The sequence below is a fragment of the Penicilliopsis zonata genome, assembly GCF_001890105.1.
Source record: "Penicilliopsis zonata CBS 506.65 unplaced genomic scaffold ASPZOscaffold_6, whole genome shotgun sequence".
Taxonomy (NCBI): domain Eukaryota; kingdom Fungi; phylum Ascomycota; class Eurotiomycetes; order Eurotiales; family Aspergillaceae; genus Penicilliopsis; species Penicilliopsis zonata.
In genome coordinates, this window is record NW_019208916.1 from 1,411,093 (window position 1) to 1,433,827 (window position 22,735).

A 22,735-nucleotide genomic window follows, 5' to 3' on the forward strand; every position below is an offset into this window, starting at 1 on the left:
ATTCTTACCCGTTTTTCGATCAACAAAGTACTATAGGGTTAGATGGATTATTACGGTATAGACGAGAGCAGACTCACTGTGGAACAGCTGCCGCTATGTACCGTCTGGTCAATAGCGGCATGTAACTTCTCATCAAACAGCCTCTCGCTCTCCTGTCGCACTTCGACCGTCTTTTTCTGCTCTTGAACGATGGGTCGGATGATACTGATGACCATATCGACGGAACTAGCCAGTCAGTGTACAGTTCATAATATAGTCAAGTATGTTGAATGGAGTCACCTTTCAATAATCTGGACGGTAGAAGTATAGAGTCTGCCTGAGTTCGGGCCGAGCAGGTAGAAGAAATTAGGAAACCCACTCATAGCGACGGTCTTGTATGTCGCCTTATGCCCGTATCCCGCCCAATGTTGTTCTCTGCTTTGCAGGCGGCCCTGGACGGGTGTATCGTAGTGTGTCAAGGCGAAACCATTGGCAAGGATCTACACTTAGCATATGGAGAGTGAGAGGAACAGAGTAAACTCACGATTACGTCCACTGGAACTTCTGTTGACTTTGTAATGATGGATGAGGATGTGATTTCGACAATCGGGTCGTTCGTCAGCGTCATCTTCTCATCGTGCAGTGCAGACAGATAGTCTCGATCAAAAACCCGTCTCTGGTATGATCAGCACACATCTTTATGTATGGGTGAGTTTATATAAATACCTTGCAGCCGAATTCATATTTTGGAATGAGCAGATCCAAGTATCGAGCAGGAGCCATTTTCTCAACATATTCCCTGCTCTCTTTCTCCGAGGCTGCGCGTCTGGCCTTGCCGGCTTCAGAGCGGAACTGGAAGAAGCCTCGCTCGAGGTAGAGCAGCATGAAGAGTCGCACAATGTACCACACCAGCGGAATCCGCAGCAGGAGTTGCAATGTCGGGGGGATGTCGTAGTTCTTTGCAGGAACAACATGATGGGGGGTCTGGATTATATTCAGCATATAGCATTCAGATATATTTGATGTAAAATAGCATACCCGCATAAATTGTGTGACGGAATTGGTCTGTTTGAGAATCGCCGGGACAAGCTGCAGGGCAGAAGCTATCAGGGTCAGTATTGTACAAGTATAAGAGGGTTCATATAGAAATAATACCTCCATTCCCGATCACGGCGACATTCTTATCCCGTAAATCGATATCCCTCCAGCGAGCGGTATGGAGGATCTCTCCTTGAAAGCTATCCACCCCTTTGACATTCAATGTATTCGGATTGACGATCCCCCCAACGGCAGAGATGAGAATGGAACATTCCCGAGTAAAGAGCTTGCCCGTTTGTAGATCCTGCAGTTCGACAGTCCAGCTCTGGGTCTTCTCATGCCAGCAGGCGCCCTTCCATTCTGTCGATCCCCGGAAATGCCTATCCACGCCGTATTGTCTCGCCACGCGGGTCAGATAGTCCAGGATCTCGGGCTGGGAGGGGAACATCTTGCTGAAGGTCGGTTGGGGGGCGAACGAGAGGGTATATGTGCATCCAGGGACATCTACTGCGCAGCCAGGGTCTAACAAGTCAGCATGTAACTATAGTCAGTAAATAAAAGACCGAGACAGACATTGATTGGCCATCCAGCAGCCTCCAAGAGCCGGTTGACGGTCGTAGATGGTGTACTCGTCCAGATTGAACTGGCGTTTGAGCTGGCAGGCCATCGCCATGCCGGAGATGCCGCCTCCGATGATGATGATCATTCTATAGGTGAATAGATAATAGAGATAGTAATAGAGATAGTAGAGAGTGTGTTTATAGAGGGAGGATAGTATATACTAATAGACAGGGGATAATAGTATATATACTAGACAGCCTTTTTGGTTTGTTTTCTTATTTCACGATTATTTTTTCCTTTTTCTTTCCATTTTTATACTTTTCAATTCCTTTTAGTTCATTATTCACTCACTAACTCGAGACTATTGATTGTATCCCGCTCAATTGTGGCTTGCGCATGGAGTCAAAGCGATGGTCTAATGAAAATATTTCCGCAGACCCGGTACCCAGCTGAGATGAAAGCCGAATAGTCTCATACTAACGGTAAACTAGAACTGCTGCCTCAAGCTAAAGGCCAACTAAGTCAAGCCACTCGCTAATCTTCAGCTGAAATCGCCTGTCACTGCCACCTGTCAGTGCATCTGTGGAACTGTGACAGGCAAAATCCCGAACTAAGCGACAGCCACAGTCTCCACTGAGATCTCGGAGCTGCCGGTTTACCTACAGAATCCTCACGAACTCACGAACTGCCCAAAGGAAGGCCAATGGAGGCTTCGTATTTGCATTGGGCCTTTTCAGCCAGCCCCTCGGGTTGACGTAGGTGACTGCACCACATACGTGTAGTGAAGAGGGTATGTGTATGGAGCAGTGGCATAAGGACTATCATAACTTTATAAAATTTATTTCTTCTTTCTTTTCACTATTTATTCCTCTCTCTCATATCCTTCTCTATCTCTCATTCATCTTAATTCATTCTTATATTCCACCATGGATACCCTCTTCCTGCTGTATATCTCACCATGGCTGGTCCTGGCCGTCTTCACTGCCGTCTCCCTCTTCTCCCTCCTTAGAGTCCTCTTCACCTCCCGCCAACTGGTCTCGCTCAGTGACACGCCATCCACCGTCATTGGCAAACCCCTTCTCTTCCCTGTCACCTTCAACCACAAGCGCTTCACGCCGGCCAAAGACCGCTTCACGAACCAGTTCCTGTTCGTTGGCGTCCCTGTCGGGCTGAAATGCCGCATTGGCAATTTCCTGGCCGTCGACGATCCTTCGTTGGATCTTTACTCCTCCTTCTCCCTCAAGAGGATCTTCTCCCATCTCTCCTGCTGGTTCAGCTTCGACTCGCGTCGCTATCTCCACCGCGGCGACCAGGTCGATCTCCGCGACAAGCTGGACGAGTACCTGCTGTCGATCGACGAGAAGCCCTCGCAATGGCCGCATGCGTATCTGCTCGGCGTGCCTCAGTTTCTGGGCTTCTCCCGTGCGGTTGTCTCCTACTGGTACCTGTACAACGCGGAGAAGGAGCTGGACGCCGTCATTCTGGAGATCAACAACTCCTACTGGGAGAAGAGGAACGTCTTCCTCCGACTGAATGGATCTGGCAAGGCGGCGAACAATGAAGACAAGGAACACTATCTGGACGCTCTGCATCTCATCCAGTCTCTCCCCTCGTCGCCACACTCAAACTTCTACCAGGGAACATGGGATAAGAAGATCTTCGCCTCCCCCTTTGAAAAGGTCGACGGGCAAGTCTCGAACCGGTTCATGGACCCGTTGCAGCCGGCGTCGTGGAAGCCAAACGCCTCGTTTGCCAACATGACGACCCTGGACGAGACCTCCGGGACCGTCAAGATGGTAACGCGCATGACCTGCTCGGGGCTCCCCATCGACCCGTGCGAGATGTCGGCCTGGCAAGTGCTCTGCTTTGTGCTGCGATGGACTCTGCCCGGCATGTTGACGACGGGGTATATCGTTTTCCATGCCCTGCGCATCCGGTTCACCCTCATGCGGATGATGAAGAAGCCGCCTGTCCGGATGGGGAGTGTCGGCCGTTATCCTACAAAGAACGAGCTGTAAGTAGTATACCATCTTATATCGTACTCTGCTGACAATACTAGGAACCTGGAGAAAATCTTCCGGGCATATCTTGCCTCCTGCGTCGAGAGATGCTCGTCTCCCGTGAAGGTCGAGTATCTCCCCTGTCGAGCCATGAACAGCGATACAGTCTATATGACGTCTCCATCGTACAACGAAAAGGAAGGCCAGACCATCACCGTCGAACCGGCAGATCCAGGGTTCTATACACGCTTCGCTCACTACGAGAACGTCCGCACGGCGATCATGGAAGAGATCCAGCTCACCAACCATGAAGCCGATCCCACGGCGCGGAGACTGTTGCTCTCGCACCCTGACCTGATGGCGGAGATCTTGACTGTCAAGCCGGAGCAGAACAGCCGTTTCTCTCTCCCCTTCAGGAAGTCATTCATGGATGGGTTTGCCATGTCGCAGCCTGGATATCTTTCCTCCGTGCTGGAAGATCTCATCGTCGAACGCTTAGCATTTGGCTCCTGGCTGCTTTTCAGAGTATATGCCATTGTCTGCTCGTTTCTGCTGCGATGGTCTGTCTGTGTGTGGAGCGGGTATTCCCTATTTGCATATCTCGGTGCAATGTGTTTATTCTCTTATTTCAATCTATAACAAGAATCAATGAATAGAAACATATCTCGCTGGAGGTCCCAGATAACTCTCTCTCACCCCCCCCAGATCAAGGACAATCTTCTCCAAAGCCATGCCAGCCCCCATCATGCGAATCTTGATTGTATGGCTCCCCGGCGCAACGTGGCCCAGCATGACGCTTCGTCGCCACACACAGTCCTGCACGGCGGTGCTCCATCCCTCGGGCAAGTCGCCCGCCGTGGCAGGCGCCTCGATCAGCCGTGTCTCACCATAGGAGTCGTCGTCGAACCAGACGTGGAATGCCAGCGGGTTGGTCGGGTCCGTATCCAGCGCCATGGAGAAGTAGAGGAGCATCTCGGCCGTGCTGCGTTCTGTGAAGGTGTAGACGCTATACTCCAGCAGGGTGTCTGTCGAGTCGAACGGGACGGCCACGGCGCCTGTCCGGCCTAGAAAGGAGAGCGAGAGGGCATTCCCTGTCTCTGCATTGATTGTCGTGATGGCCACGCATCGGTCACTCTCGACAAACCCGGTGAAAGGCCCCGGAATGTGTCGTGCAGACACGGGAAGATGCATCACTTCATAGTCTCCACGATCCGAAAAGACAGCCACCTCGACCGTCTCGTTGAAGTAGAGGGGAACGGCCGTCTGGTCGATCGTGACCTCCACCCGGACGTCGTTGCAGGTTGAATCCAGTCTCCCCGAGGAGGGAGACAGAGCGATCCACGGACACCTTGTAACGAGAGACCAGTTGAGACAAGCCGGCCCTCGACGGAAGAGCTCGAACCAGCGGGTCTGCGGTCCATACGTGTCGAACGGCGGGAGAGTGACGCCAACGACCAGATCCCGTTGCGAGGGATGCGTCCGGTCGGATTCCTCGTTCACCAGGCCCGGCCGGACGCCCGGATGTCCCTCGACGGCGACGCCCATGTTGCCCATGATGGGATTCGAGGGTTGGCGCAGCTGCACGAAGCACAGGCCGTCGACCAGGTCCCGCGACGGCGCATGCCACGTCGTCGCGCTGTAGCCGTAGTGCGGCTGGCGGAGGAGATGGTTCCATTTCCCGTCGAGGAGGGCGTGGTATTCTTCCGCGAGATCGTAGTCGGCGTCGAAGAGAGCGAGAACGTGCTGGGCGACGGCGTTGGTCTCGTTGCGTCGCTGGGAACCGTACAGTCTGTTCCGGGCCTGGTGGAAGCGCAGCTGCATGTAGATCGTCGACGCCTTGATCGGGTGCAGCACCAGCTGGAAGAAGGCCGGGCGATGCTCGCTGTCGAGGGTGGCATACAGCTCTTCTGCCGTGCTCAGCTTGTCTTCCCAGCCGAGTAGGATATCCTCTGCCTCGTCGTAGTTGAGCAGGGAGAACGTGTCGGCCTCGATGTGCTCGTGTTTGCGCATCGCAAGCAGCCGGTCATACTCGCCCAGCAAGTCGGCCGCCTCCTCTGCCACGGGGAAGACGTTCGTCTTGCAAAAGTCGAGGAAGAAGGAGGAGAAGTCGTCGGCAGAGATGGAGTCGATCTTCCACGCCAGCCGCAGTGCCATCGACAACGGCATCTCCTGCGGCTTGATATCGCCGACGTTGAAGACCCAGATCTGGTCTGCTCGCCGGCTGTGGGCGAGCTGAAGCTGCTGCCAGATGCGGCCCTAAAGAGTCAACAGACAGACAAGATATAGATATAGATATGATATAGACAGATACTCACGCAGTGGTTGCTGTTGATCCATTTGTAGCTCCTCGGATGCCCGACATACTCGAGATGATAGTAAATCTGCCAGTCAGCCAGAGTACAACAATAGATGGAGAGACATACTCCAGCGCCTCCTCGTCGGTCCATCTCTTTGCCAACTGGCAGTCGTCGCAGCGTGCCAAAGTTGTCGTCGGCGAAGAGCAGCGTCACGTCGTCGGGAACAACGAGTCCGTCGTCAAAGTATTCCTGTACTTCTTTATACAGCGCGAGGAGCTCTATAGATACAGCTTAGAGAGAGCATAGATAGTGAAGAGACGCCAGACTCACGCTTCGGCTTCTCGTCGTAGACATCGTCAATGACGCCCTGCTGGAAGGCAAGAATCTCCTCGAGAACAGCGCGCGGATTGTCGACCTCCATGGCCTCGTCGCTGCCCCCTCGCATCCCGAGAGTGAGATAGGACTCAAAGGGCTTCGCCCGCTCGACTCCCTCGCGCATATACTGCTGGACTGGGGCCTTGTTCTTCGTCCACGACCAGCTCTCCTTGTGCGGGTGGGATTGGAACCACTCGCCCATGGCGCGCTGCATCGGTTCATGATGCGAGGTCGAGATGACGATCCCCCAGTCCTCGGCGACGATCTGGTTGCGCGGATCGTCTGTGAAGAAGCTGGCGCCGGCCCACATCGCCGGCCACAGGAAGTTGGCCTTGAGCCGGAGGAGGAGCTCAAAGACTCGCTCGTAGAACTTGGCATCGAACACCGGTCCGATCTTCTCGTGCAGCCAGGAGGTCAGGGCGGGCGCCTCGTCGTTGATGAAGATGCCGCGGTATTTGACACTCGGAGGCCCGTCGCTTTCTATGCCTGGCGAGATGAAGATGGTCTTTCTTTGGATCGGACACACATCTGCCCACCAGTACCATCTATATTCTTAGAAAAGACCAAAGACCAGGAAGGATATCTTACGGAGACACTCCGATCCATTCGGACAGCGTATAGATTCCATAGATGGCGCCTCGCTTGTCGCTGCCGGCAATCACCACCGCCGCATCAATGCCCGGTAGAGGATCGTGGACGACGGTGATGAGGAATGATTCCCAGCGCTCCTCGATCTCGCCGACGGTCAGTCGAGAAGACTGGATCAGCCGTTGCAGCAGAGGAGACGCCAGACTCCCGGCGATGATTACCACGTCATCGCCAGTCGCATTGAGGTCTGTCACTCCAGCTTCGTATCGAATATTCCTCGGCCGTGAACCCGTCACCAGCTCAAAGTCTTTGGCCAGACATGATGCGGCGATGTGAATACCGGTAAAGTCACCGTCGTCGACCACAATCGGCGCCCCGTCCAGACGGACTCTGCCGGGCGAGAACTCGAATGAAACCAAAGAATCCATAGTCTTGACGATGGGTAGATTCATGATGGGATATTCCTATTCTGCCGTTGGAATTTACCCCGCTACCCCGCAGTATGAATCCGGATATTGCCGATCAGATACACTATTGGAGGAGATGAAAAGCATTCTGTATGAGGATTAGAACTGTTTAAGATAGAGTGATGGCTATAGTACAGCTTATGGTAAGACATGCTTCTCCTTTGCATCTGTCAAATGCCTGCTAGCTAAAAAGACCTCTCCGGCCTGATGATGAGGAGAAGCTCTCTGGCATAGGCCGAGGCCGTCAGAGCAGCGTAGTTGTGCCATTCATCATTCTTATGCGAGTCGCAGTAGTCGCAGATCCCCCGGATGACAAGACAAGGGATGTTGTTCATCAGACCGGCGGCCTCCATCTCAAAGCACAAGACATTCAACTCCGGGTCATGGGCATATCTGTCTCGCATTGCCGGGTCCTTGACCAGCGTGTTACCAGAGGCGATTGTCCCGTAGTGGGTGGCGATTTCTCGAGTATTGAACTGCTGCGGACGCTGGACACACGCCCCGGGGGAACAGCTCCTGCAGGTCGTTCCCCCCTGATGATGGTAGTCTGACCGATACAGCTGGTCGTGTTGAGGTCGTCTGAACGCCGGCACGTCCTTCATGCGTTGGATATGCTCTGCGATCCGGTCAGGTTTGCGGGGATCGTTTTGGCGCCGTCGCAATTCAGGGATTGCTCCTAGAAACAACACTGGCGGCGGACTCAAATATCCGGTTCGTCGGAATTGACCACCTCCCTGGTCTATCCCCAGGTCATACTGCACCACACCTCCGAACGTGGGTTGCGGTACGCTGACAACCACATCGCCCAGTCGAATATCTCGTTCTCTCGTTGGTGCCCCTCCGCCGATTCCCACCAACAAGCTGTAGCGTACGTTGGGAAAGGTGCGAGCCATGTCTCTCGCTACCACCGCCGCAGAGTTGGTGCCATAACGCCCGAGGGGCAAAGAGCCGATAACGACATGATGAGCCCCGACGCGGCCGAATGTGTATGTGTTGTTGTCGCCGAGTTGACGGACGTCTAGTCCAGGGAATACCACATCCAGCATCCTGACTCCAGCTTTATATTCTTCCGGGAGGGCACAAATCCAGCCCACGGTATACTGATCGAGAGCGGGATTCATCTGGTGAGCAGGCATAATTCTGTGGTAAAGTTGTAGTTAGAGATTGAGTAGTTGAAGAGATTGAGTTGAAGAGAAATAACAATGAACGTACTCGGGAAGAAGACAGATTATAAAGTGTGAACTTCTATAACCGCCGACTACGTTGCTATTTTTACACGGCGTTAACATGTTTCAGCTAGCCAGCGATAATGACAGCCAAGTTTTACGCGCCGGACAGGCTTCCCTATTAATCTGATCTATAAATACTGAATTAATAGATTACTAATTGCTTCTGGCAATTTGTGGACTACCTATTCTGACTGAACATTGTGTGGTTGAAATTATATTGGTATACTACAATGCTATTACTAGGATACTATAATACTGACTATAATACTATAACTAAGTAAAACAAGCAGCCCAGTTGCCTCCCTGGCGGGCAAAGCTCAGCCCCTGGACAAAGTCGTCCCTGGTGCATCTCCCCAGCGAGTCGACGGCACAGCCATGCAGGGGGATGACGCGGTCGTTGATCAGCACGCGGACCAGAGGCTGCTTGTGGTTCTGGCAGGTCATCATCTCGATGTACGCCCGGGCAGAGTACGGGACAGACCAGGCGGCCGAGTATCCGTTGGTCTGGTCGACGGATTCCACCGAGGTGTTGGACAGCGGCGCCGTGCTGTTATACAGCCCCATGGCGAAGAAGATGGGCTCGAGCCCGTCGTCGTGGGAGAAGTCGGCATACAGCACCGCGTCCAGGGGGAAAGTGGCCGAGCTGGCGTCCAGGGTGTGGTTGGTAGACGTGTCGTCCTGAACAGCCTTCTGGGTGAGGCGGGCGATGACCTCGTTGGTGAAGCCGACGCCCTGGGCGGCCCCGAGGACGTTCCCCCCGCCGTATCCATAGTACTTGCCCAGGGTCTGGTAGTAGTTGTACTGCACCCACTCGGCCTCGGAGAACAGGGCGCAAAAGGGAGACAGCTCGCTGGCGTCGGCGGTGCGGGCGACGGTGTCGAAGCTGCACATGTCCATCAGGTAGATGATGTCCGTGGTGGAAAAGCTCATGCCGGGCAGGTTCTTCTCGACGCGCGCCAGGATGGGGGGCACAAACACGGCGGCCCAGGTGTCGGTGGCGTCGTCGCCCGTCTCGCTGTTCTCAAAGTTGGTGCAGGTGCTGGGGTCGAGCGAGTTGTTGAAGCCCGTCGTCTCCTCCAGCACGACGTTGATCGTCGGCGCCGTCTGCTTCCTGTTGGCCTTGCGGTCGGCCTCCTTGGTGGCCTGGAAGCCGGCGTTGAACTGCTCGCTCGACTCGATCACCCGCTCCGAGCTCGACGAGCGCACAAACGGCACATGGTCCCTGGCCAGCGACTCGTACCGGGTGTAGAACTTGATCCCGGCCTGGTACATCTCCAGCTCGCCAAAGGGGGTGAGCACGTCCGACGAGAGCGAGTAGTTGTACGTCTGGAGGAACGCGTACTCGCCCGTGAACGAGGTCGCGTTGCTCTGGATCTCCTCGATCAACGCCTTGTACTTGGTGTTCTTCGACGAGGTCGGGTACCGCGCGCCGTGACGGGTCAACGCCTGCACAAACGTGATGTCGCACGACTCGGGGATCGCCGGCGAGATCGTCGACTCCGCCGCCAGCGAGAAGAAGGGCGCGTATTCCCCCCAGTTGCGCGCAATGGAGGGGAAGCAGGTGTATCCATCGGCGACGCTGTTGCAGGACTGGGCAGCAGCCGAGTGAGGAGCAGCCGAGGCTCTACCATCATCAGACTCTGTCAGATATCAATGATTGTTTGACTTACCCAGCAAGGAGCAGAAAGAGAGACAGAGTAGCCATTTTTTCTTCTCTTTTTCTCTTTTTTTTTGCTCTTCTCCCCTCAAGGAACACCTTATATACTTATCCTGCTCCTGCAAATTAGCTGCTAACCACCTTGGGCTAGTCTGGTGGGCTGCATAATCTTAAGCTTATCAGCAATCACCATAACAGAATGAAGCACGTGGGCAGCAGTCTGTCTCCAAGCGACTTAGCGTGGATTGATGAGGGATTAAAGAAGAGAAGAAGAAAAGAAGAAGAAGAAAAGAAGAAGGAAGGGTGAAGAATCTTCCGCCAGCTTAAGATAGTAGAATCATAAGACATGATGAATCATAAGACTAGCTAGTGGCTTGCAACTTATGATTCATACAATTAGTATGATGATAAGATATAAGCCTGATACCATCACTATATAAGGCTATAATCAGTGTTGTTATTTTAATAAGATATCTCTAAAACCTACTCTAGACCTATAGCCCTCTATAATAATACCTATCTAGATACTAAGGTCTATTGGCAGCCACTGACCTACAGCCCTATTTCACAATTTTATTCTAATCTAGATGATCAAAGAATTATCCTAGAAATTACTAGAATCAGTATATAGACTTGAAAGCTTAATAAATACTTACCTAGATAATAAGAAGAAATATGGACTTCCTAGATAGGATGAGCTTATTATAAACATTACATCTTGGCGCCAAGAAATTGATATTCTGTATAACAGAGAGTATAATGGCAAGCATCTATTTTAAAATTGATATCTAATATAATGCCAAGTGGTATCAACGCTGATTAAACACGCGCATAACTGCTATCGCCAAGCAAGACCTCGTCCCCACCCTTGAGACGATCCTTGGAGATGATCTTGCTCGGGTGGAACAGATTGAAGAGAATACAGCAGCCGAGCATGAGAGTGGCGTCGAAGATGTAGATAAATACCTCGTGGCTCTGGAGAAAGCCGGTGGTGCCCTGGATGTATTCGGCGACTCGGTAGATGGAACGGACCATGATCATCAGACTGGCGGCGTACAGCACCATCATATACTTGGTCCAGGGGATCTCGGTCTTGACGACGGCATGGCTGGGGCTCGCCAGCATGCGGCGGTGGAAGACAAAGGAGACAATGATGAAGAAGCCAAAGGAGAGGACCTGGACGAAGAGACCGCCGATGATCATCTTCTCGCCCATGTTCACGGCCGATGTGGTCGATGCGGTGGCCATCATTCCACCACCTATACACGATGAATATGCAAGCTTTATATAGAGAGATCCTCGGGGGGTTTACCTCCACTCTGGATGAAAAAGGAAAGGACATCGCCCGTCACAAAGATCTTAGTCAACCAGTTCGGTCGGACGAGCGAGATGGAGCCAGCGTTCAGCAGGCGGATGATCCGGCCGAGGATCATATACACCGACGCCGCGAAGAAGGAGGGCGCAAGGAGGAGGAGGAGATTCTGGCCGGCGTATGTGCCGGTGCTGTAGTTTGGGCTTTGTTTGGCGGACATGTATCGCATGATGTACCCGAGTACCTCGACTAGAATATTAGTCGGCGAGATGTCCATAAGATGTAGACTCATATCAATAGATACATACAACATCCTCCGATGACAAAGGGAATAAAGTACCACGTCTTTTTCGTGAATATTTGCCAGAAATGGAGCGCAGTGGAGATGGCAAACGCGATGGTAAAGATGATCGCAGCCGCGGCAGAGGGAGTGTAATTGTACAGTACATAAGTCATATTGAGAAGAGGAAGAGAAGTGGATGAGGAGAAAGCGAGTGAAGATTGATGTGGATGAGAAGGAATACAGAGGGCCCTATTCTTTCTTATATCTGTTGTTGCTAATTTTCCATATTTAGGTTTGTCCAAACGGGTAAGGGATACGAGAGAGGGTGGAGTTTACGAAAGCTCGAGTTTAACCGATGTGGTGCGCTATACGAGAACGAGAATGAGCAGGCATCAAAATTAGCATGCAGTTTCAGCAGAAGCATATCAAGGTGATACACCAGTTATTCTAGGGAGTACCTGATCAGGGCGGTCAATTTTACTATTCTTTGGAGTTTATCCTGCCCTGAGCGACTCTGGACATCCACAGCCCTACCCCTGATTAGCGGTATGGCTTAGCGCACAACACGATCTACAGGACATTAAGCTTTAGTTCCAGGGCAACTGGACCTTTTATCTAAAGTAGTTAATGAACTAACCATGCTGCCTTCCTGGAAGTATAAGATTGTCTTCTAGAAGTATAAGCAATTAACATGTATGCCCTTTACTGCTATTATAATTATCAGCAGCAATATAGTTATAGACCTCTATTTCCTACATAAATTATAAATATAAACACAAGTCACTCTTAGACTACTAAGATAAAGGCACATTGATTGGTGAAGAGATAAGGAAATTAGAAGTTATAGTAAGATAATAATAATTGAGATATATTAATACTATATAATCTCATTATTTATACAAGTAAGACTCAATGATAATAGACTAACCATAGCTAGCTAGTGCTATGTGGACCACCCGAGCCGAGTCGAGTATATACAGGACAAGAGGACGCATACTCTGTATACTAGATGCTCCAAAAGTAGATCCCGCCATGCTCACCCCTGTCCATTTCTTCTCGCATGGGTCGACGATGATGCTGGGCGAGGAGTCGACCTCCGCCTCGTACTGGAAAAGCTGCGGCGACGAAGCTTTGAAAAACGGGATCAAAGGCGTGATCGTGATGGTAGGATTCCCGGTTCCGAAGATTCACATGAAGACCGGCTGATGGATGGATGCCAGGGCGCGCACTGGGACTGCTATGGCGACCAAATCCAGGTGTCGACGAACGCGCAGCCGGGCAAGTCGCCGGTGGCATACGTGCATCCCGAGAAATACGTGGATTACGCCCTGAACCCGGATATCCCGACGGCCCAACGGGTGATTTCGATGCTCGCCGCTGCCGGGTTCAACGCATCGGGCAACGAGAGCTTTGACTGGATCCACGACGTGTATCTGATTCTGATCCGGATGTTTCCTGCGCAGTGTCCGCCGACAACCATCGTCTCGCTCAACGCCCGCTACGACCCGCACTTCCACCTCAAGGTCGGCTCGACGCTGCGCTCGCTGCGCGGAGAGGGATACCTGCTCATCGGCACGGGCGGCGCGGTGCACAACCTCTACCGCAACCGGTGGGCGCCGATGCTGCGCTTCCGAGACAACTTCGCGCAGGAGACGCCGCCCGAGGCCTGGGCGCTGGAGTTCCGCCAGTCGGTCGAAGATGTGCTGCTCAAGACCTCTGGACCGGCCCTGCGCCGCGCCATGACGCGCCTCATGAAGCATCCGCACTATCGCGATGCACATGCTACCGACGACCATTTCATGGCCGCCATGTTTGTCGCGGGGGCGGCGGGCGATGCCCAGGATGAGGGATCCCGCGCTGTCTTGGGCGCTGAGACGTGGGAGTTGACCAACATGTGTAACTCGCAGTTTACCATTCACAGTGCGGTATAGATAGTCCTAGTAAATACATAATCCTCCTATCTGGTCTGCCTGGTCGCTAGGATCCTCATCCCGAGAAGTGAACAAGACACAAAGACTAACGAACAAACCCCGGTGATGATCCCCTGCTCGAAGAAGCCGACCCGATATCCAGGCCGTTGGTCGATGGCCGGCAGGGACTCAACCAGAGGCATCACAGCCGAGCCGAGGAGGGCTCGGATCTGTCCTGCCGTGCGCGAGCGGGTGACGATCTGTGGCCGGGGGATCTCGAACCATGAAGCCGAATAGCGGGTGGACTGGATCTGATCGACCACCGGGCCGACTGGAAAACCACCAGTCAGTATGGATGGAAGAAGGCGTCGGAATGCAGTGAAGATGGTACCTAGCATGTTGTATGGAACGTGGTTGATCCACGCTGGGGCGTCGATGGACTCGGAGACGTATTTCGCTGCAGCCGGAGAGGCAAACGTGTACGTGGCGGAGATGGAACGCCTATCGATCAAGACCCATCGGATCAGATGCCACCTTCCGTCGGAAGAAGAGAAACCAACTCACTCGTTGCAGAAAATGATGGCGTCGTCAAGACTGGAGACGGAATGCACCGCGACTAACCGCCGGGTTATCTTCCGTCGCAGCAGCGAGTCTCTGTCCTTGACCAGCACGACTGCCCACCCTGTCCCGGAGACGATGATTTGACCGGGGAGATTCTCTTGCGGATCGTCTTGCCTATCATCCCGCTCGGATGCCTTCATCCTGCCCACTGTCTTGGCGGTTTGCTGGATGACGGATTCGAGAAACGCTTGCAGGCAGAACTCGTTGACGAGAATCACGTCCGGCGCATAGGGCGAGCGGCCATGGAAGGCCAGACGGGCGACGACGAGCTCTTCCGCCGACTTTTCCACACTGCCGGTTCGGTCGACGATCGCAGCCACACAGCCGGGAGAGGAGGCGATGCTATTCTCCGACAGGGGACCGTCGAGGGCGGTTTGCGCTACGACCAACGTATTCCGAAGGAAGTCGGCGTCGGGCCGGTCCTGGACAATCGCAAAGGTGTCGCTGTCGAGGACGGAAAGAATCTTTCGGAGAAGGGGAGACGAACAGGATGGCGACACCGGAAGTTCCAGAACAATGCAGTTCCCGGCGGCCAGGGCGGCACTCATGGCAGCCACTGCCGAATAGAACAGCGTGTACTGCGAGGGCACAATGTACACGATCCCGAACCCTCTTCTGGCGTCGCCATTGTCCTTTCCCCTTGCCACGCGGTACTCTCGCTCCAGACTGGCCGGCAGATCGAGGGAAGCGTAGTGCGTACGGATTTCGTGAAGCGCCAGGAAGATCTCCGCCTGTACCTCGCCCGCCGTGTGGTCAGAGTCGGCGGCGATGGCTTCTTCCAGATCTGCTAGATGTCGCACGATGCTGTCGTACAGCCGGTGGAACTGCGTCTGTCGGTATCGGACATTCTGGGTGCGGCCGTCGATCTTTCCGGCGGAGATGGCAGATAACATTACTATAGTATGGTAATATGGTCTATGCCTATGGGTGGGTATAGTATGGAATAGAATATATGTATATCGTATATGTATGTTGCCTCGGGACCACATCGGGACCCCGCTCCGCTCTGGAGAAACAATATAGTCACTCACCGATACTCATCTCCCGATATTCACCAATCCACACCATGCAAGACTACGCTCTCCATCACAGCGAGGTGAAACAAGCACCCCAGGAAGCTCGACGGGCTCAACCTCGCCGTCCACCATGGACAACCGATCATCGCCGAGTCCCCGAGCACCGCGCGGCCAACCGACATCTCGATCTCGAACAGCGACCAGCGGGGACAAATACGGCGGAGTTTACCATGATCCAGGTCATGCTGCATGGCGTCTGGCTGAATTCAGTATCCCTCCCTTTTCCGAATAGGATTTACCCATGCTGACTGCCAGGTGGTGGCGAGGGTGTGGCGGAATACGGGGGGGAGAATCAATCGCAAGATCTTCCACTATGAAATTGGAGGGGAGTGGTAGTATCATCATCATTATCATTATCATTATCATCATACTCTATACGCATTTCATATATCATACTTATACTTCCACACCATGATAATTATTGTATATCAAGAAGTTACTGCAACCATAGGGGCCCTCGGAAGTCGGCTCCACATGGAATATATACAGAGCCATTCATCGGGTATATAACATCGAACCGGGTCCCATTCATCTATCCTGTGCTATTTGTATTCTCTACATACTCGACCGCATACCATACGGCTACATACACATCATGTACATCTACGAGGAAAACGTGTCCATCCCGCTATCCGACGGGCTGATCCGATGTAACGTGTACCGGCCGCAGAACCAGCAGCAAAGCCCTGCCATCGTGACCTACGGCCCTTACGGCAAAGACATACACTACAAGGAGTACAGTCCCCCACCCATGTACATGTTTCCTATTGACCATGTTAGCTTCCACCTCCAATCCTACAGCGAAGTGGATGAAGAACACCACTCCGAGCATTCCGCCTGGGAGACACCCGACCCCGGCTTCTGGACCGCCCACGGCTACGCCGTTGTGCGAGCCGACGAGCGCGGCACGGGCCAGTCTCCCGGCCTGCTGGACACAATGTCGCGCGACACCAGCGAGAGCTTCGCGCAGGTGGTCGAGTGGGCGGCCGCGCAGCCCTGGTGCACGGGGAAAGTCGGCCTGCTGGGCATCAGCTACTATGCCGGCACCCAGTGGCGGGTGGCTGCGCGCCAGCCAAGGGGGCTGGCCTGTATGATCCCCTGGGAGGGCATGTCGGATTACTACCGAGACCGCTGCCGGCATGGGGGCATCCTCTCCAACGGCTTCATCCGCTTCTGGTGGGACAGACAGATTGTGCGCAACCAGTACAGGAGAGAGCGTGACAAGACCGTGGCGGAGCACAGCAGCAACCCGGCGGAAGATGCGGATGCGGATTCCGAAAACACCCTGCGGAAAAACCGTCGCGACCAGAACGAGGACAACCGCGTGAACCGCTTCCGAGACGATGCCTACTACGCCGAGAGGGAGTATAACCTGGAAGATGTACGGGTGCCGCTGCTGTCGGTGGCCAACTGGGGCGGGATCATGCTTCACCTGCGCGGGAACGTGCAGGGCTTCATGCACGCCCGCTCGCCGCTCAAGTATCTGCGCTTCATCGCCGGACGACACGACCTGCCCTTTTACTACCACTCCGAGGTCCACGACGTGCAGCTGAGCTTCCTCGATGCCTTTCTCAAGGGCGACGACCGCGGCGGATGGACCACCGGCACCGCCCCCCGTGTCAACCTGCTCCTTCGGAAGGGGACCGTCGGCTTCAACGATCCCGTGGCGGAACGGGTGTTTGCCCGCCGCGCGGAGACGGAGTGGCCCATCGGAAGGACGGTCTACCAGAAGTATTTCCTAACCTCCGAGAAGAAACTATCTCCCGCTCCGCCGCCGCCGTCGGGCCTACCCGTCGGCCGCGACAAGATCAGCTACCGTGCCCTGGGCAACTTGACCACCCCGCACGCTGTGCAGTTCATCTCGGAAGCCTTTGCTGAGGAGACGGAAATCACCGGCCACCCTGTCGCTCGGCTCAACGTCTCCGTCACCCCCGACACGGGCGGCCCGTTGCCCTCGGAGATTGATCTCTTCCTCACCCTGCGCCACCTTGATCCGTCGGGAAACGAAGTCTTCTATACCGGCACGGCGGGCGACCCTGTCCCTCTCACCAAAGGTTGGCTGCGCGTCAGTCTGCGCAAGGTGAACCACCAACATCGCCGTCATCGGGACTACCTGCCTCACCGCGACTACTTTGCCTGTGACGTCCTCCCCGTGCTGCCGGGCGAAATCTACCCCGTCGATGTCGAAATCTGGCCGACGAATGTTGTCGTCGAGGCAGGTGGGAAGATTGTTCTCGAGGTCTCCTCGGGTGATACGCAAGGCTGCGGCAATTTCCAGCACAATGATCCCACAGATAGGTATGTCGATCCCGAGTATTGATCTCTGTATGATAGTGCTGATCGTGGTAGGTCGAAGGATAAACTGCAGGGAATGAACCATATCCATTTGGAGTATGAGAATTACGTGGTTCTTCCGGTGATTCCTACCTAGAGATCGAGTTGTAGACACAGCCAAGTATATATTCCAATGCTGCCTTTGATATCGAGTAGAGTATCGTACGGCTGGAGAACAGTATAGATTATAAAGTCAAATCTAGTCAATGAATAACCCCCCCGACGCAATGAGATGTGCGCCATTGATCCATCTCGCCCGCTCCTCGCACAGGAAGGCCACCGCATACGCAATCTCCTCCGGCTGCGCCATCCGACTGCCCACGGGCGTCTGGTCGATGATCGGCTGAAGGATCTTCATCTGGGCGTCGCCTGCCGCCGCGAACCCTTCTGTTCGTGTCGGGCCGGGGCTTACCGCGTTAACGGTGCAGCCGTACTTGGGAGGGAGTTCTTTTGCCCTATGATCGTTAATATAGTATAGAGTACGTGAAGAGAGGCATAAAGATCAGATGGGGATTATGAATAAGCACAAGGCAAGTGTAGTTACCAGCACTTGGTGAAGGAATCCACCATCCCCTTGGTCCCCGCATAGATGGTCTGATTCGGGGGCGGTCCCCGCGCGGAGATGCTCGCGATATTGACGATCCGCCCAGACCCTCGAGTGAGATGAGGCAGACTGGCCTGTGTGAGCAGGAAGGTCGCTCGGCCATTAATATTCACCAGTTTGTCCCAGTCGGCCAGCGTCTGTTCCTCCAGTGGCCGATTGACTGCCAATGCAACGCAGTTGATCACAATGTCGAGCCGACCCCATCTCGCCATGGCCGCGTCGACGAGACGCTGCGGCGAGTCAACGAGGCCCATGTCTGCCTCGACACAGACTGCCGCCGTCTGCAAAGAAGCCGCCAGGGCATCGGCTTCCTCCTTTTCCGACACGGAAGGATGGTTGATTACCGTGTGGACGCCACGCGACGACAGCTCTCGCACAATCGCCGCTCCGATGCCAGACGAGGAGCCGCTTACAATGGCGACCTTTCCGACGAGGTCCGTAGAAGACATTGTACCAGAACACAGCGGGCTAACGAGGACCAGAGGAGCGTAATACACTCTGTATTGAAGTACGTTATAAGTATGTACTTCCCCCACTTCCCGAACCCTGGCCTGGGCCCACCCCCGCGTTTCACCCGCCCCCCGCGTTTCATCCGGCTATTCCATCCCCAGATAACCGCAGATTCTGGCCTCGGGATCCCACTTCCGACGGATGGCCGTCAGCCGCTGCGTATTCTCCTCGCTCCAGTATTGCGTCTGCCGGGCTTGGAAGTCCGAATCGCCCAGATATGCGCCGACAGAGTGACTGGCGACCCGCTGCATGACGCCCTGCACCCACGCAGTGCACCGCTCGTCGTCCGTCGCGTCTTCCCACACGGTGTACAGGGCAAAGTAGTGGTCTGAGTGCAGACTGAGGGCCATGTCCGGGAGCGGACGACGACTGCACGGATCCATCGCGTACCACAGGGCAAACGCCTTCCGATGCGGCAGCGTGGTGAAGGCCTCCTCCAGCACGGCGGCCACATCTGCGGTCTCGTTGGCGAGATAGGCGTTGTCTGCACAGTACCGGTGACCGTCTGGGTTAGCCTTGCCCTGGTTCTCATACTGCGCGTGCAAGCTGTCCTCCTTGCAGAACCATTCCTCCACTGTTCCGTCGGGTCGTGATTGCTGGGCGGGGAGCAGCGCCTGTTCGGCCTCTTCGGCCGTGGGTTTCATGCACACCAGCAGGATGAAAAGACACAGCTCCTCCCTTCCCTCGGGGTACTGTGCTACCACTGTGATCTCGGTGTCGGCGTCGTACCCGGGCGTCAGCGATAGAATCCAGTCAAAGGCCCGGCGGTATTCGCATATCGGGTAGAGGTATCCGGACGATCGGAAGACAGGGTTCTTGATCAGGCTCAGGTGGAATTGAACCACCACCCCGGGGAAGCCTATCATGAGGTTAGATGGCTTCATTCATGGCTGGAGCGACCCTTATGTCCGGAGCATACCAGGCCCTGCCCCCCTCGCCGCCCAGTAGAGATCTGCATGCTCGTCTTTGTTGCAATGGACGAGATCTCCGTTGGCAGTGACCACATCCACCGCCTCGACCCGCTCGCAGGCCCATCCCCAGCCCTAATTCAGTATAAGCCAGGCGGATTCATTTCTTGCATCCATTGGAAAAAAGGAAGATACCCGACAGTTCCATCCCATCCCCCCCTGGAGAAGAAACCCTCCCAACCCGACATCCGGGCAATGTCCACCGGGAAACATCAATCCATACTCATGGACAAGCCTGCCGTTCAATTCCTTGCCCGTAATACTGGGAGATGCTCTGGCACGCAGCGCCGCAGGATCGACTTGCAGCGTTTTGAACTCGCCCAGATCGATGAGGACGGAGTTATCGCGCACGCTCCACGCTGCCCACGAATGGCCGCCCGAGCGGATCGCCACGCGGCAGTTTGAGCGGATCGCCAGCTGGACTGCCTCTATCACGTCGGCTGTGTTGCGTGCCATGACGACGGCGAGAGGGTATCGGCTTGGTCGACGGGCGTTGAAGACCCGTCCTATGCGGGCTTCTTCGTAGCCTGGAGCGGAGTGACGAACGATCTGCATTGTCAATATCTAATCATATGTCTTAGTCAGAGGAAGGCATGTAAAAGGGCATGTATATGATTTATATACTATTCATCTATCTATGCATGCCTGTTGTATGTGGAGCCGAGCCGAGGTACACCACATTGCAGATTCAATACGTAATAAGATGGTATACCAGACAGGACTATACTGCATGGTCGTTATGCGCAAGTATAAATTCAGTCATCAGAGAACTTAAGAAGCTACTTAACGAGAACCTATCCTCAACATGTACTCGACTACTCCCCCACCTCCCGATCGTCCTTCCAGAACACAAACTGGATAAACGGCCACTTCATCGCCGCCGTGCGGAGAGCCTTACCCCAGAAGAACAGCGGGATGAAGAAGAGCAGACAGCCGCCCGAGATGGCGGCCATGGTCCCGTACGCAGAGGCGTATCCAACCTCGTCAATCCAGGGGTTTGTATAGAAGGAGAGCAAGAAGCCGAAGCATGCTGGATCGGTCAACATTGACTTTATAGCCATTGTCAGACATAGATTCGGATGAGGCTTACACTTGAATGCGAGCTGGGTGACGGTGACCTCGCCGGCGACCGGGCGGAACGAGTCGATGCAGTAAACGAAGGAGACATTTGTGCCCTGGGCGATGGCAAACGACACTGGAAGGATTAGCATGCCACATATACACATACAAGATGTTCGGCAAGGATTCATACACAGCCCAAGACCGATTGTTGGAACAATCCAATGCCACTTGTAGGCGATGCCGCAGCCGAAGAGCACCAGGGAGAGGGGCGCGGCAATGACGCTCGGAATGATGGCAGGCAGGCGCATTTCGGGCTCTCGGATGCCGCCGTTGCGCTTGGTGAAGTAGTCGGCAACCCAGTCGGAAAAGGGGCCGCCAACGAAGGTGCCAAACACACAGCCGATCATGCCGGCGATAAAACACAGGCCGCTCTGCCAGGTGCCGAAGCCGTAGGTGTTGGCAAACGCGGTGGCGAAGTTGGAGGTCACGGCTACAAGGAAGCCGATCGTCACGGACATGACGATGGTCGCCCAGAAGATGGACGGGATCAAGATCAGACCAAAGGGGCGGATGAACATCCGCCAGAAGGACTCGTCCGTGTACCGCTGCCCGGACCAGAAGCGGAGGTTCTGCCGGTACGTTCGTTTGGCCGGAATGTCGGGTAGAGCCTCCTCGACGTGCTCGTCCATCACCTTGTCGGTATGTTCCGCCAGCGGGTTTCCGACCCGTCGGAAGGCGGTCTCGGGGAAGAAGAAGATTACCACGATGATCAGGCCGCCAGTAAGCCCACATCCGACCCAGTAGTCGTACCGCCACGAGTGGTTGATCGTCACCAGACCGGAGATGACAATCCCCATGGCCACCCCGGCACTCAACGCGGCATTGTATATGCTGTCGCCAGTCAGAAAAAGCCAGTAAAGGAGGGGGGTCTTCATACGCCATCCCGTATCCACGCTGGTGGAGGTAGAAGACGTCGGCAATAGTCACCGGCGCAAGACACTCGCCTGCGCCTGCGCCAATGCCGAGTATGGTGCGAGTGACAAGCTCACCGGCGTAGGTCGTGGCGAGTCCAGAGCCGAGGATCATGAAGAAGTAGACGATGAAGGCGGAGATGTAGATCGGCCGCCGGCCGTACTTGTTGAGCAGCGGCACCCAGAACAGGGTTGACACGCCTTGCAGCAGGGCCGAATTGTTGAAGAAATACGCTGCGCGATCGATCCAGTCGGAGAGGGTTGTGTCGCCGCCCTCGGGAAAGGCGGAGGCCACTTCCACCATTGTCACCGTCGGGCCGGCCGCCATGAAGTTGCACATCAGCATCGCTAGGGACACCAACACGGCAATGTAGATTTTATACGAGGTGGACCTGTCTCGTCAGAATAGACCCAGTGTTGACGAACAGAAGTGTCGGCGATGATTACCATCGTAGAGGGTCATTTGGATCCAAGGATGGCGCAGGCGTAAGGATCACCTCGTTGGTTTCTGCGTGACGCAGCCGGACATGGCCGAGATTGTGCAGGTGGAAGGGGTGCGATTCTTCAGCCTGAGTGGACATTGCGCTGGCGAAGATTGAGAGGAGATGGAGGAGGTCTGGGTGGTGTCTATACTACATGGAGGGTCTGCATGTTTGTTTATAGGTACGGAGTATGAAGGTCTAGGTCCAGCGAGCCGAGCGGCCCGCCGGGGATGTGGGGGACCTGCCATGCGGGGTCCGGGGAAGCTTAATTAATGAAATGCGGAGTTTAGCTGTCATTACGCGGCCTGCCTGTTCGGGAAGGCTGCGGCGAGGGATACGTGGCTCTATTGGCAATTCTAGGCAACAATCAGGCCTGTACGCGTCTGTGGCGGAGACTATAACACAGTACTG

The 22,735-nt window shown here is 54.6% G+C and overlaps 12 protein-coding genes across 12 annotated transcripts; 4 read left to right on the top strand and 8 right to left on the bottom strand.

Moving 5' to 3' along the window:
• Positions 1–275: 275 nt before the first annotated feature.
• ASPZODRAFT_151843 (hypothetical protein) lies at positions 276–1,723 on the bottom strand (the record flags this gene model as incomplete). Its single annotated transcript, XM_022725784.1, has 6 exons — positions 276–479; positions 524–655; positions 706–963; positions 1,018–1,082; positions 1,135–1,539; positions 1,591–1,723. The coding sequence occupies 6 exons, from the start codon at positions 1,721–1,723 to the stop codon at positions 276–278; spliced, it is 1,197 nt and encodes a 398-aa protein (XP_022581861.1).
• Positions 1,724–2,504: 781 nt separating this feature from the next.
• On the top strand, positions 2,505–4,077 carry ASPZODRAFT_25410 (hypothetical protein; the record flags this gene model as incomplete). Its single annotated transcript, XM_022728000.1, has 3 exons — positions 2,505–3,592; positions 3,638–3,953; positions 4,057–4,077. The coding sequence occupies 3 exons, from the start codon at positions 2,505–2,507 to the stop codon at positions 4,075–4,077; spliced, it is 1,425 nt and encodes a 474-aa protein (XP_022581862.1).
• Positions 4,078–4,118: 41 nt separating this feature from the next.
• Positions 4,119–7,274, bottom strand: ASPZODRAFT_132347 (hypothetical protein). Its single transcript, XM_022722991.1, has 5 exons — positions 6,839–7,274; positions 6,206–6,795; positions 6,002–6,153; positions 5,894–5,959; positions 4,119–5,834 (listed from the first exon to the last, which is right to left on the bottom strand). The coding sequence occupies exons 1-5, from the start codon at positions 7,264–7,266 to the stop codon at positions 4,224–4,226; spliced, it is 2,847 nt and encodes a 948-aa protein (XP_022581863.1). The 5' UTR covers positions 7,267–7,274; the 3' UTR covers positions 4,119–4,223.
• Positions 7,275–7,396: 122 nt separating this feature from the next.
• ASPZODRAFT_132348 (hypothetical protein) lies at positions 7,397–8,458 on the bottom strand. The gene has a single exon (XM_022722992.1). The coding sequence runs from the start codon at positions 8,439–8,441 to the stop codon at positions 7,491–7,493; it is 951 nt and encodes a 316-aa protein (XP_022581864.1). The 5' UTR covers positions 8,442–8,458; the 3' UTR covers positions 7,397–7,490.
• Positions 8,459–8,734: 276 nt separating this feature from the next.
• ASPZODRAFT_132351 (hypothetical protein) lies at positions 8,735–10,446 on the bottom strand. Its single transcript, XM_022722993.1, has 2 exons — positions 10,205–10,446; positions 8,735–10,158 (listed from the first exon to the last, which is right to left on the bottom strand). Exons 1-2 carry the CDS (start codon positions 10,237–10,239, stop codon positions 8,808–8,810), a joined length of 1,386 nt encoding a protein of 461 aa, XP_022581865.1. The 5' UTR covers positions 10,240–10,446; the 3' UTR covers positions 8,735–8,807.
• Positions 10,447–10,908: 462 nt separating this feature from the next.
• ASPZODRAFT_132352 (hypothetical protein) lies at positions 10,909–12,005 on the bottom strand. Its single transcript, XM_022722994.1, has 3 exons — positions 11,812–12,005; positions 11,504–11,752; positions 10,909–11,450 (listed from the first exon to the last, which is right to left on the bottom strand). Exons 1-3 carry the CDS (start codon positions 11,957–11,959, stop codon positions 11,011–11,013), a joined length of 837 nt encoding a protein of 278 aa, XP_022581866.1. The 5' UTR covers positions 11,960–12,005; the 3' UTR covers positions 10,909–11,010.
• Positions 12,006–12,818: 813 nt separating this feature from the next.
• On the top strand, positions 12,819–13,717 carry ASPZODRAFT_151848 (hypothetical protein; the record flags this gene model as incomplete). Its single annotated transcript, XM_022725785.1, has 2 exons — positions 12,819–12,950; positions 13,007–13,717. The coding sequence occupies 2 exons, from the start codon at positions 12,819–12,821 to the stop codon at positions 13,715–13,717; spliced, it is 843 nt and encodes a 280-aa protein (XP_022581867.1).
• A 26-nt stretch (positions 13,718–13,743) lies between these two features.
• Positions 13,744–15,210, bottom strand: ASPZODRAFT_159248 (hypothetical protein; the record flags this gene model as incomplete). Its single annotated transcript, XM_022726390.1, has 3 exons — positions 13,744–14,027; positions 14,088–14,197; positions 14,261–15,210. 3 exons carry the CDS (start codon positions 15,208–15,210, stop codon positions 13,744–13,746), a joined length of 1,344 nt encoding a protein of 447 aa, XP_022581868.1.
• A 168-nt stretch (positions 15,211–15,378) lies between these two features.
• ASPZODRAFT_25417 (hypothetical protein) lies at positions 15,379–15,767 on the top strand. The gene is made up of 2 exons (XM_022728001.1): positions 15,379–15,602; positions 15,649–15,767. Exons 1-2 carry the CDS (start codon positions 15,384–15,386, stop codon positions 15,727–15,729), a joined length of 300 nt encoding a protein of 99 aa, XP_022581869.1. The 5' UTR covers positions 15,379–15,383; the 3' UTR covers positions 15,730–15,767.
• A 221-nt stretch (positions 15,768–15,988) lies between these two features.
• Positions 15,989–17,824, top strand: ASPZODRAFT_65336 (hypothetical protein; the record flags this gene model as incomplete). The annotated part of the gene is made up of 3 exons (XM_022729297.1): positions 15,989–16,128; positions 16,174–17,691; positions 17,743–17,824. The coding sequence occupies 3 exons, from the start codon at positions 15,989–15,991 to the stop codon at positions 17,822–17,824; spliced, it is 1,740 nt and encodes a 579-aa protein (XP_022581870.1).
• Positions 17,825–18,512: 688 nt separating this feature from the next.
• On the bottom strand, positions 18,513–20,364 carry ASPZODRAFT_151852 (hypothetical protein; the record flags this gene model as incomplete). The annotated part of the gene is made up of 4 exons (XM_022725786.1): positions 18,513–18,561; positions 18,929–19,700; positions 19,761–19,884; positions 19,945–20,364. 4 exons carry the CDS (start codon positions 20,362–20,364, stop codon positions 18,513–18,515), a joined length of 1,365 nt encoding a protein of 454 aa, XP_022581871.1.
• Positions 20,365–20,624: 260 nt separating this feature from the next.
• On the bottom strand, positions 20,625–22,423 carry ASPZODRAFT_159251 (hypothetical protein; the record flags this gene model as incomplete). Its single annotated transcript, XM_022726391.1, has 5 exons — positions 20,625–20,839; positions 20,900–21,004; positions 21,062–21,762; positions 21,809–22,234; positions 22,290–22,423. The coding sequence occupies 5 exons, from the start codon at positions 22,421–22,423 to the stop codon at positions 20,625–20,627; spliced, it is 1,581 nt and encodes a 526-aa protein (XP_022581872.1).
• Positions 22,424–22,735: the final 312 nt, after the last annotated feature.

Bases quoted from the DNA above. Each gene is read 5' to 3' on its own strand.
- ASPZODRAFT_132351 (XM_022722993.1), bottom strand. From the start codon at position 10,239: ATGGCTACTCTGTCTCTCTTTCTGCTCCTTGCTGG. The intron at 10,159-10,204 runs GTAAGTCAAACA...TGATGATGGTAG, and splicing joins CTCTTTCTGCTCCTTGCTGG to AGCCTCGGCTGCTCCTCACT.
- ASPZODRAFT_132348 (XM_022722992.1), bottom strand. From the start codon at position 8,441: ATGCCTGCTCACCAGATGAATCCCGCTCTCGATCAGTATACCGTGGGC.
- ASPZODRAFT_132347 (XM_022722991.1), bottom strand. From the start codon at position 7,266: ATGGATTCTTTGGTTTCATTCGAGTTCTCGCCCGGCAGAGTCCGTCTG. The intron at 6,154-6,205 runs GTGAGTCTGGCG...CTGTATCTATAG, and splicing joins CTACGACGAGAAGCCGAAGC to AGCTCCTCGCGCTGTATAAA. The intron at 5,835-5,893 runs GTGAGTATCTGT...TTGACTCTTTAG, and splicing joins GGATCAACAGCAACCACTGC to GGCCGCATCTGGCAGCAGCT.
- ASPZODRAFT_25417 (XM_022728001.1), top strand. From the start codon at position 15,384: ATGCAAGACTACGCTCTCCATCACAGCGAGGTGAAACAAGCACCCCAG. The intron at 15,603-15,648 runs GTATCCCTCCCT...GCTGACTGCCAG, and splicing joins ATGGCGTCTGGCTGAATTCA to GTGGTGGCGAGGGTGTGGCG.
- ASPZODRAFT_132352 (XM_022722994.1), bottom strand. From the start codon at position 11,959: ATGACTTATGTACTGTACAATTACACTCCCTCTGCCGCGGCTGCGATC. The intron at 11,753-11,811 runs GTATGTATCTAT...CTAATATTCTAG, and splicing joins CTTTGTCATCGGAGGATGTT to TCGAGGTACTCGGGTACATC. The intron at 11,451-11,503 runs GTAAACCCCCCG...CATCGTGTATAG, and splicing joins CTTTTTCATCCAGAGTGGAG to GTGGTGGAATGATGGCCACC.